We start from the raw sequence: 12,190 nt of genomic DNA on the forward strand, positions 1-12,190 counted from the left end.
TGAAAATATACCCCACACTTTTTTTTTTTTTTCCTGGGAGTTTGTTTGGTTTAATAGTAATATGTTCCAAATGTAAGAAATACAAATAATGAAACAAATAATATATATAAATATATATAGACTACAGCACTAAATGTAGTATTTATTTTTTCTCAAACTCGTGTACTGTAGGCGTCCACGTTCTGGGAAAAAGTACTCAATTTTGAAACAACCTGTGTGACGTGATAGGACTTTACATCCGTGCATACAAAAAATTATCAAGGTCATCTTTGCACAGGAAATCCATAGAAAGTTAGCAGGCAGCAGTGTTAATAGGGTTACTTGATAAAAACAACGACGACAGGAAGGCTAAGTTCCTGTGAATTAAATACCGACATAACCGGCATAACTGTAAGTAGCTAATGATTGAACTCTTTATAAATGACTGGATATACATTATACATTTTACGTATGTTTTGTTTTTAGCATTAGATCCAGTATTAGACATTAATACACCAATAATTGTAATCAGTCACCACCTATGCAAAGAGTATGCACAATACTACTAATACAAATAGAAAATACACAACTTAACAGACTTACCAAAAATGTGTCTCAAATGTAATGATATATTTTAGTTTTTGATTTTTAATTATTTTTTGTTTGAAATGCTGTCAAACTGTCCTAAACCTTTAATGTCATTACCGCACACATTTAATCATAAAATGACATGATTATATGTCATACTTTTCTTATGCTGTAATACAGGTTAGGTGTATATATAATATTATACAACACAACTGCAATTTACAGTGACTAGATGGTTTGCTGCAAGTTGTAAACCTTGTCATATACTTTACTTTTAGTCATACTACTGTATATCTTCCCTCATGAGGGGCATTGAGAGATGAGTTTAAAAAACTAGATGTGATATATTTTTCCTAAGTTCTGCAGTTGGATAATATTTAAATTTGGTTCAAGGGATAACATTTTTTTTTACTAGATCCCTCCCTCCACCCCGTGGAATTGATAGATACTATTATTATCCTAAGTAATCTCTAGCAAATCCAGTTTTTTAAACTCATCCCCATAGCGAAGATATACAGTAGAGTGACTAGAAGTAAAGTGTATGATGTGGATTAGAATTTACAGCAAACCATCTAGTCACTGTAAATTGCAGTTGTGTTGTTTAATAAAGCTTACGCCGTGAAAATTCACCATGAAAGCATAAGCCAATGATGTGATAAACCTGTATTACTGTAAGTTTGGGACAGACACATGCATTTAAATTATATTTGTTTATTATTTTAATGAAAACGTATTAACCCCCTTTCATAATGTTGCACAAAATAAAAAAAATAAGGGGCTGTCCTATAGTCCGTGTTCCGTAACAAACAAAAAGCTGGTCCAATTTATGCAAAGCTTTTGTCTTAAGTACGTAATATCTCAATGCCCGCACTGGGCAGAGGAAGTTTAATCTCTCATCCTCCGATGAAGCAAATGGAGGCGGATGAAAACACTCCAGTTCCACAGATTGGTTAATGTGAAAAGCTGTAATCACCTTGGGGAGGAAAGTGGGGTTGGTGCGCAGCGACACTCTGCTTCCATCCTTCCACACACACATGCAGGAGCTGTGCAGACAGCACCTGCAGCTCACTGATCCACTTGGCAGAGGTGATAGCTAAAAGGAAGGCTGTCTTCATAGACAGGTACTTCAGCTCTATGGAGTTTAAGGGCTCAAACGGAGCCTTTGTAAGAGCCTCCAGTACAATGTTAAGGCTCCACTCTGTGAGAACAGTACTCCTAGGAGGATGTAATCGCTGTGCACCTTTAAGAAAGCGCGTAGCCAAAAAATGCACACCCGGAGACATAGAATCTACGGGGGCATGGCAAGCAGATATAGCAGCTAAATACACTTTCAAGGTGGATCGACCTGCGCCTTCCCGAACTGTTCCCAAATGCGCTCCACCATCTGACGGTGGAGATGCCACTGACGGATGCGGACCTCTCCTGGAGAGGAGATCCGCTGCCCAGTTCACCACTCACGGAATGTGCGTCGTCCGCAGGGACAGCAGGTTGGTCTGAGCCCATATTAATAGCTTGAAAGCTATGCCATGCAACCTCGGGGACCGACGGCCTCCCTGGTGGTTGATATACGCTACTACTGTTGTGCTGCCCATCCGGATCAACGCACGTGTGCCGCTCAGCACTGGGAGAAAGTGCTGGAGAGCAAGGAACACCGCCTGCAACTCTAGCATGTTTACGTGCAGGGGTGCCCAGCGGTCCGACCAGGATCCGCGGGCTCCCCTGCCCTTCCAGACCGCTCCCCATCCCAAGTTGGAAGCGTCTGTTGTCACCACTTGGCGGTTCAGTACTACTCCCATTTGCACCCGTCTGCACAGGTGAGAGGGAACCCTCCACCAATGTAGGGCTGCTGAGCACGTGAGAGACACAGTCAACCGGTGGTGTCTGTTGCGTTTGGCATTGAGATGAAATGCATTGAGCCACGCTTGCATTTAGGATTGCTGCTGTAGCTGCTGCCATCAGACCCAGTAGTTTCTGGCACACCCTGAGGGTTACCTGCGATTCCTGTCGAAACAGGGAGAGGCAATCCTGAATAGCTGCTATCCTGTCGTCCGACAGGTATACGCGCATTGTATTGGAGTCCAGCCGGAGCCCCAGATACGTGGTGCATTGTACCGGTGCAAGCCGACTCTTTGCATTGTTTAAGGTTAGGCCCAGCCTGACCAGATGCTCTGTCACAATTGCTGTGTGGGCTAGTGCCTCTCGTGACTGGGAACAGATCAACCGCAAGGGTGTCCCCCACCTGCATGTCGGAGGAGAACGATGCTGCATCACCCGAAGCCGCTATGCATAGCGTGTCCTCCTGTGCCAGCTGAGGCGACCTTTCCCACCCCCCTTGCGCTCCCAGATAACAGCCAATCACAGGGGAGACACTGAACACACGCTATTACACAGACACAGGTAAACAAAGCGGCGGCGGGAACAAAAACACAAAGGCACAGATCGTTACAATACATTTACGTTTTGTCATTGTTGGTCTAAATCCCGCCAGAACAACAGCTACAAAATTACCATATTGCACATACTTGTGTAGAATCGTATTGAATATACCCTAAATGAAAACGCATGATGCAACTGAGGAATAATCACAGATGTCTGTCTGTGTTAATCACTTTATAAAAATAATGTTCTACCTGGTACCTTTTTTAAAAAAAACTTTTCACTGCAACGTTATTTTGACAAAAGGTAGTGGCTGCATGAAAACCGGGACATTTTTAAGACTGATGAATGTCGGACGATTGACGGGAAACCAGATAGTCTAGTCACCCTATCTGTAAGCTGCCTTTTCAGGAATATAAACAGCTGTGGCTGTAGAAAAGATAGAGATCAGGAACCCGTTGCCATAGATACCTCACCAGGAAAGGCTGTTCCTTTTACTTTTGCGTCATATCCTGCCGAATGTTGAGCGCACAACACTGCTTAATTGTACAATACCATGGGGGGGCAGTTTTCGGTTACAAACTGGATACTGTGTCCTACATTCCTTCCTTGTGTTTTGCAAGTGGAAATAAAAAAAGCTGTGCTGCTGTCTTTGTCAGAATTGCTTGATAAGCTCTAGTACTGAAAAAGAGAAAGGAAATCCTTACTTCTAAGCAACACTGCAGTATGACGTTTTGCTTTTGTTTCGAGTTAATGACCAAATTATTATTTCGTGTGTCTCTTTGTAAGCTGGAAACAGGAAAACATTTGGGTACCTGCAATGCAAGACGTGGACAGTGCACGACCCTTGGAGAGGCAGCAAAGATTGGACAGATGCTGTTAATGCCTTTCACAAAGCGAACATGTGGACTGAAGTGTACTGGGTATTGTCATTCATTTTGTTGTTGTTGCCTGGTGTCCAAGTGACTTTTTATAAATTCCAGGAAACTGAAGGTATTATCACCATTTTGTTTTTTTGTTTTTTGTTTTTTTAAAACTAACATATAAAACACAATTGTTTGTCTCGTCTTGTTAAACATGTGTGTCAGTATATAGCCAACACAAATTATGCAACGTTTCCATCTGCCTCACATACTTTGAAGTAAGCTAATTTTTCTCAGCAGCAGAGCAAGATGAAATCGATTTCAAGTAGGACTCCGTCAGCCCCAGTTGTGCTTGTGGGCTTTCAGAACGCAATCTCTCCAAGTCACGCTGATGGTGGCCGTTATCAAATGAGCATCCAATGGACACTCTTAAGTGGGTTTAAAATTTTAGACTGAAAAAATTGCAGTATAAATGTTGGAAGTTGTTGAATACATTTATAAATAGCTTTAGTTATTACCGTTTATTATTTTTTATTTATTTAACACGGGATATGTATACAGTACAAAAAACTAACATTTAATAGGGTGAACCTCATGCTACCGATCAATGTAGGTATTGATGAAAATGAAAATGTATTTATCGGGCACCTCCTATCTTGTGAAAACCGTTGTATCACGTAAAACACATAACACGTTTAATTAGTCTATTCTTTTTAACATCATTGAACTTATTTTAAGTTTCTTTCCACTCTAAGACATAACATCAACAGTAGATGTGTACAAGTGAATGTAATATTTAGATTTGCTTTCATGAATGTCATCAACAGGTTTCTTGACTGGAATGCAGCCAGGTGGATATATAGCTTTAGCTGGAGATCAATTCATAATGCAATGTGCTTCACTAAATCAATCAGTTATCTATAATGATTCCGAGAGCTATCAAAACAAGGTTGCATGGTTTCGACATTATCAGAATGGGGGCCAGGCACAGCTGGTTGGCAATGGACACGAGAACGTTATCCTGAAAGGAAATTTCTTATGGTTTACAAAACTGGAAACTATTCACTCAGGGGTATATTCCTGTCAAATAAGGTAGGGTTACATTTCTGGGAATTATTTTTTTTTAACATTCTTACACATACCACACTGAAGTAGTGTTAGCTATCAAAAATGATGCTCAGTTTTAACTGCCTCTGTTAATTTCTATTTGAGTATGCAATAAAGGCTGATTTTGATTCAGTGTTTTAACTTAAGTTCTGATTACATTCTAGCATTGTTGGGTCAATACAAAGGGGTTGGTGGAAAAAAAAAAAAAACACGTTCTCTGAGCAGTAAAAAATGATCTGTTAAGAAGAGTTCCAACAGATTTTGCTATTTGTGGAAAAAGCTCAGTCAGCTGTGACAAAAGATACATTGAGTATCAGATGATAAAAACCTTTCTTTACAATTTTGTATTAACACTCATGTCCTCTGCACATTTTTCTTGAATGAATTACAGGGATGAGAAGATATACCTCACATTAGCTGTTAAGCAGAAAAACAAGACACACTGCCAGGATTATGCACACAGCACAGTAGACCTACTGTCTGGTAGCGGTGATTCAATAACCTGTCCTATGACTTGTTACAGTGCTTCGGGACATTTGCCTGTGAGATGGTACAAGGTACAGTAATGGCATGTTATTGCTAAGTATTGGTACCTTTCTAAGATTCAAGTTCAGTTTGCTTTGTGGACACAAATTATCCCAAACATTTGACATAAACAATGAATATAAGTAATATACATAGTAGCTGTATAACTGTTTTTGTATTCTCATTATTCAGAATGGGAAACCTGTGAAATTGAACAAAAACAGACCAACGCTGGAACTTGAAAATGAAAAACTTGTACTAAAGACGGTCTATATAACAGACGCTGCCAATTATACATGTGATTTAAACTACAGTGAAAACAATACTCTGTGGATTGTGAGAAGAATGTTAACAGTCAGAGTTTTTGGTAAGTGCTTTTAGGTTGTTGTTACTAACAAATGGTATATTCAGTGGTTTTAAGGTGGTGTTCAGCAAGATTTTGACTAGAAGACTTTCTCAATGTCTTCAATGTTTTAGAGTATCAAAATTAAAGTAAGTTTTACCTAATGAGCTACTGAAACAGTCTCATTTATATTAACCATGTTGGCAAGCTTGCAGATGTGCTTCCTGTATTTGCATTAAGCCCAGAATTAAGAAGTACAGGTCATTTTCTTTTTGCTGTAGATTGGAATGCTTACTCATATATGGGTAAGATGGGTTAAGAATACGTGTTGCCCACCTTTTAAAATCTTTTTTTGTTTCTTATATTTTTTGTGCTTCACAGGACAAGAAACCAAGAGACCACCATCTATTCTCAACCTCAATGGTGTGAAGACTATTGAAGCAGAACTTGGTAAGATTTGAGTTATTCACAGGATTATATAGGTAATACATTGCATTTGTATGTTACTTTGTCTGTGCTCAACAAAGCACCATTTTTTAAAAATAAAAAGAACAATGTAGTGTGGTATAGTACTCTAGTAGTGTTTCTTTTTTATAATTCTGTATTGTTGTTTTTGTTATTTACCAGGTTTACTTCTACCTACTTCTTATAAATGATATACGGTTTCTTAAGCACTCTTGTTTGTCGGTTTTATAACCTTTGTCTGTCGTTTTGAAATAAATACAAGCTAATTAAAGATTTAAACAGAATTAAAGAGTTAACACTTTTCAAAGAAAAAACTTCCAAAGAAGAATCTTCCAAAGACAAACTATTCCCTGGTCTCTCTTGAGCAGTGTTTTTGATAAGCTTTTTTTTTTCATAATTAATCAATCTTAATTGGAATAGTGAGGCTGGTTTGCAATAAAAAAAAAAAAAAGTATCCTTATATTTGAATTAAATATATGTACCTTTACAGGGAAATCTGTAACACTGGAGTGCAGAGTTAATTTTGGTTTTGAAAGAAACTTTACACCTACAATTAAATGGTTAGTCAATAACAATGACAACTCAACTGACATCAGACTGGAATTGGAAGAAAGCCGGTAAGTGTGTGTGTTTATCTGTGTGGGTATTTATTTAGTCAAGTTTATCATTTTATTTTACATTACTGGATTTTTTCACACAGAATTGTTGAGGATGACAGAAAGGGAAAAACTATTCTCCACACAGCTTACTTGAGTAAAGTGACTGAAAGACACCTTATTGCCACATTTACCTGCTTTGCACAAAACTTTCAAGGGAACACAACTGGTATATTGAGGCTTAAAAAGAAGAGTCCAGGTAAGAGTTTAAAGTGTGTTTCAAACAACACACTGAATTTGTACCTAGATGCTATATCTATACTGTGACTATTAAAGACTGTTACACAGTATGTATGTCTTAACGTTTAAAATCAAACCATTGCAAAAAACATTTAAGCTTTGTCATTGCAATAAATATCTTATAAAACATACTTATTGTATGATATTTCTCTTTTATAGTGAATGGACCCTTTCTAACATACATATTGTGTGGAATTATTTCGACAGTCGTTTTCATATTTGGTGGAAGTGCCTACATATATATTCACTGGATTGAAATAGTTTTGTTGTACAGAAATTATTTTCCATACGATGAAACCATAGGAGGTAAGTGCAGATTCATCTGTTTTGTGTTCAATCATACGTTCATCCCAAATTTTTAAGTATTTAAAAAGTATGTAAAACTATTTAGCCAGTCAAATTGCTTTAGTAAAATAATGTGTCCCTTACTGTCATGGGCTGTATTCATGCTGCATGTGTTTTATCACACCAACACTGGTTCACAGCATATTGAACTCTTGAATTTGTATTGTTTCAAAACTGGCCCCTGTGTTTAATACAATGTAATTTTAATAGTGGCATTGATAAAAGTCTCCCTCCAGCATTTACCTTTGCAAAAAAGGACCAAATAAAAGAAAAGCTACAGTTTATTTCCCTAACACAGTATCAATTAGTCATCCAGATGCAGAAGGCCCAGGCTGAGGCCTTGCTTTATTTATTTATTATTTATTTCTTAGCCGACGCCCTTATCCAGGGCGACTTACAATTATTACAAGATATCACATTATTTTTACATACAATTACCCATTTATACAGTTAGGTTTTTACTGGAGCAATCTAGGTAAAGTACCTTGCTCAAGGGTACAGCAGCAGTGTCCCCCATTGGGGATTGAACCCACGACCCTCTGGTCAAGAGTCCAGAGCCCAATTGACATATATGCTTGCAAGATATGTCAATTGGGTTTGGCAGGTGAAGCAACTGGCTCGACAGTTAGAACAGGTCGTTCATTGAGCTTCAGTCCTCTTGATCGTTGAGCGGGTTGTAACAGTGAGGAGACATTTAAATTGGGTCAAAATAGGGGATAACATCGATTTATAACACTACTAACCAGGTGTGGTTTGAAGAAAAAAAATAAAAGTACAAGAGGGATTGGCTCTACTACTGTAGGATATTAGATGTTTACTCCTTTCAACTTTACCTCTAAGGTGTTTTTTTATTTAAAATGTGCAGTAAAAAAAAAAAAAGTGGTTTCCTCTTGGCCTTTAATAGCCACTATGAACTTTTTTTTTTTTTTTTTGGTTGCATGCGTCATTACTTATGGAAAAACATGTAACCATGGGGATTTTTTTACATTGATCCGAGATAGTGGTGTACATGAAATGACTACAAGTGAAATATCTTAATAACCCAGTTTCCTTTGCTGTCAAAAGGTTGTCTCAAAAGGTTACTTTGCTGCCCCCAGTTGTTTTTAAACTAAAGTTAAAATAAGTAGAATATAAAGTGTGCCTTATTTAAAAAACAGTTTCAATAATACCACACTTTTTAACCCATCAAAACACCTTTTAACCCATCAAGTCTTGTTAACTAACTCATCGGGTAAATAATTTTAAAAAAAAAAACATTTAAGGTAGCTTGTGTAGATTTTATCAAAGCATAGTGTTATTCAATTTGTGTTTGTTAATATGTTCTAAATCTGTTTGCTGTGGACCTTTTTGACCTCTCCTGTAAGATAAACTAGCACACACACTGAGATATAGCACCAGCACTTTGGAGATACAGCAGTTGAAATATTTAAACTACTTATCAGGGTACATTTTACAACCGTCTTTAACTACACTGTTAAAAATGACACTGTAATTGCCTATGTGGTTACATAGTAATTCCATTGTAAATACACAACTACAAGCAAATAGACACTTTTTGTAAATTGTTTTCAGTTTTAATTATATAGTAAGCATCATTATGTATTTATAGTATAGGCTATAGTGCCAGTCGATTTAAGGGTTTACCTTGAACTAATGATTCAGCAGGTATTCTTCCACTGAGAAATGTTTTAGGAAAATAGTCCTGAAAACGTTTGTGAAGTATCACTTACATATTTGGAGAAGAAAACAAATAACTTTTTATTAAGCATGCAACTTTTTACTTGTCAGAACTGCTTATAGTCTATCTGGACAGTGCCAGATTTCTGAATGGAGCAATATTACTGAATTGTCGGTGTCTCGGTTTGTTGTTTTTGAAAGATGCTGAGCACCAGTCGAGCTGAGAGGCTGTGATTGGCTGATTTGCAGTTGGGGGTTCAGGACTGGTTGCTTTCCTTGGTGCAAAGTATTGATAGGCTGGTTTTGGTGGCTAATATAATTGGTTTTGACCAATAGATGTGAACCAAGCTTTCATCACGGCAAGTCAACATGAAAAAGCCAGCACTTGCACGGATTGGTTTTAAGTTTGATTCACAGTTGGTGCTGTGATGTTCCATCAGGCACCTATTTTCTGATAGAAGCCCGCTAGAGCTGAATGTTCTCATAATGGATAATGACCGCTGCAGGGGATATTTATGCTATTATAAACCAAACAAATGTGTTTTTTGTTTTTTCTTAATATAAAAACATTTTTAAAATGTGTATTTTTAAAATATTTTGGAAAGGATCACTTAGGTTACCTGAAATGTATGTTTCCTTTTAAGGTGCGTTCCACCTGACATTGACTGCTTGACTCTGAACCTGATTTTTCTTCTACTTATTAATTCTGTATTATTATTATTATTATTATTATTATTATTATTATTATTATTATTACATTTCAGATGGGAAGGAATATGATGCCTTTATATCACATGCTAACCACTTCTCTTCTGAAGACATTTTGGAGTCAGAAGAGGGAGGTGGTGTTACAGAAGAGATGTTTGTGTTGAAGCTCCTCCCAGAGTTCTTGGAGCAGCAGTGCGGATACAAGTTATGCTTCCTTGAGAGGGATGTGCTACCAGGAGGAGGTGAGAATGTATTTCAAAATTTCACAGATGTGCAAACACTCCCACAGAAGAATATGCAGTATGAATGGGTCTTAGTGATAGCGTACAGTAGTTTTTGAAGTTAGCAATAGCAAACATTGGGTCTAATTCACTAAGAATGTACCTCTGACAGAAGAAAGAAAACAACAGACTGTTAATGTTACAAAACAAGAGAGAGAGAGAGAGTTTATGGAGGAGTATGTTAAATAAATATTCTACTCCTAATATTGGATATTTGTATGTATTAGCATATTTTGGTTGCAACACACATAGTACATAGACGGTCTAACCTGACGTTTTTATTTGCATGGGTTTGAATTGAAAAGGTTTGCACTGAAACGTTTTAATTATAATAAGATACATTGGTCCCAGTTTCCCCAGAAAATACTGTCATTATAAAACATACCAGTGCTGTAGCTCATACTCAGATGGCGTTCTACTTGAATTCATTATGACTTGGTGGCCATTCCTTTTAAAAATGATCTTCAGGACTACAGAAAATTAAAAAAAAATGTTATTCATATGCAGTTGTATGAAACTGCATTGGAATTCATATGAATTCCAGCCATTATTTTAAAATGTTAGTTCTAATTCTTTTGTTTGACCTTTCAGCTTACACAGAAGACATTGTTTCATCTATCAAAAGAAGCAGAAGAGTGATTTATGTCCTCAGCCCAAGATACATAAGCAGTCCTTGCATTTTTGAACTGCAGACAGGAATCAATCACCTGTTGGTCGACAATCAATTTAAACTGATTCTGATCAAGTTCAGGCCATTGCCCGAAATGGATACCCTCCCTCATGTAGTCAAGAGGGCACTAAAGATTTTACCAGCAATGAAATGGAATGGTTCCAAATCTAATCATTCTGATTCTACATTTTGGAAGAATGTCAGGTATTACATGCCGGTAAAGAAAACAAAAGTCTCCAACGGTGAGATCCTGGATTGTGACGAGTCTCCAACATGTTTAGTGTGATACTTTTTACTGCAGTATTTTGTGACAGTTGTAAGTCTCCCTGTATAATGGCGTCTGCTTAGAAATAAATAATAATAATAGTTTCTGTTCCACAGCCTGCAGAGATGGAGTGTGGATCTTTGTGAACAAAAAAGATTTAAAGTGGATTTGCAAAATGTATAGAGTCTGACAAGGTCCAAGACAGGTAAAGGCAGTATTGGCATGCAAATCTTTAAAAAATGATCCCTAAATATTAGGTGGCTGGTGAGTGGACACAGACCAGAACCTTAATGGCAGTCACTCTTTGTAGCTCTGTGATCCAAGGTGGTTCTATGTTGTTAACCAGTGATTCATCAGCCACCAGGGGGTGTTCTTTATCTATATATACTGTAAGAACTGTCTCTGACTTGTGTACTGTATTAAGCTGCTTATCAGTTCAACAATGCTATTGGTCAACATAACAGTTTTGTTTTGCTTGCTGTAATGGTCTGTATTTTGACAGCTGTAAAGGGACTGTCTTCTTGTTGAAATAAGCTCTCCTAACTTATTGCCCATGATAAACAGGCATGCCCATGGAAAATAGTATTATTATTATTATTATTATTATTATTATTATTATTATTATTATTATTATTATTATTATTATTTATTTGGCAGGCTGCTTTATCCAAGGCAACTTACAGGTGTTGCAGGGCAATACAGTATTACAATGCAAGATTAACAAGAGTGCGCTATAGAGTGATCAATGTTTACTTGTTGTGTTATTTTACAATAAGTGAAACTATTGAATTTTACTGTTTATACATCAGGTTTGGGCACTAATGGGTTAAGTATAAAGATATATATAAAATATTTATATTTGAATTAGGCTATATACTCTGTGTGTGTGTAGAATGTGTGTACATATATTTATGTCTATATCTATCTATATGTAATATATATAAAATCTTTTTTTTCTTATATATATATATATATATATATATATATATATATATATATATATATATATATATATATATAAGGAAAGTACCATACTCACCAGGTCATAAGCTTCCTTGTAGCTTCTACATCAATATGTTTCTGTAATGGTGGTTCAAGCTAA

General features: G+C 36.8%; 1 protein-coding gene across 4 annotated transcripts; it reads left to right on the forward strand.

Moving 5' to 3' along the window:
* Positions 1-285: 285 nt before the first annotated feature.
* Positions 286-11,827, forward strand: LOC117407033 (interleukin-18 receptor accessory protein-like). Of its 4 annotated transcripts, XM_034011567.3 has the most exons (13): positions 286-390; positions 3,733-3,866; positions 4,107-4,239; positions 4,634-4,898; positions 5,305-5,470; positions 5,631-5,805; positions 6,163-6,231; positions 6,737-6,863; positions 6,947-7,101; positions 7,302-7,448; positions 9,929-10,114; positions 10,745-11,065; positions 11,205-11,827. In XM_034011567.3, exons 2-13 carry the CDS (start codon positions 3,846-3,848, stop codon positions 11,276-11,278), a joined length of 1,839 nt encoding a protein of 612 aa, XP_033867458.1. In that variant the 5' UTR covers positions 286-390; positions 3,733-3,845; the 3' UTR covers positions 11,279-11,827. The 4 variants fall into 4 exon arrangements, with proteins under 4 accessions (XP_033867458.1, XP_033867457.1, XP_033867461.1 ...); XM_034011566.3 differs by lacking the exon at positions 286-390 and having other exon boundaries at positions 2,756-3,866; XM_034011568.3 differs by lacking the exon at positions 286-390 and having other exon boundaries at positions 3,817-3,936.
* The last annotated feature ends 363 nt before the right edge of the window (positions 11,828-12,190 follow it).

The sequence above is a fragment of the Acipenser ruthenus genome, chromosome 8 (assembly GCF_902713425.1).
Source record: "Acipenser ruthenus chromosome 8, fAciRut3.2 maternal haplotype, whole genome shotgun sequence".
Taxonomy (NCBI): domain Eukaryota; kingdom Metazoa; phylum Chordata; class Actinopteri; order Acipenseriformes; family Acipenseridae; genus Acipenser; species Acipenser ruthenus.

Bases quoted from the DNA above. Each gene is read 5' to 3' on its own strand.
- LOC117407033 (XM_034011567.3), top strand. From the start codon at position 3,846: ATGTGGACTGAAGTGTACTGG. The intron at 7,449-9,928 runs GTAAGTGCAGAT...ATTACATTTCAG, and splicing joins ATACGATGAAACCATAGGAG to ATGGGAAGGAATATGATGCC. The intron at 10,115-10,744 runs GTGAGAATGTAT...TTGACCTTTCAG, and splicing joins GGATGTGCTACCAGGAGGAG to CTTACACAGAAGACATTGTT.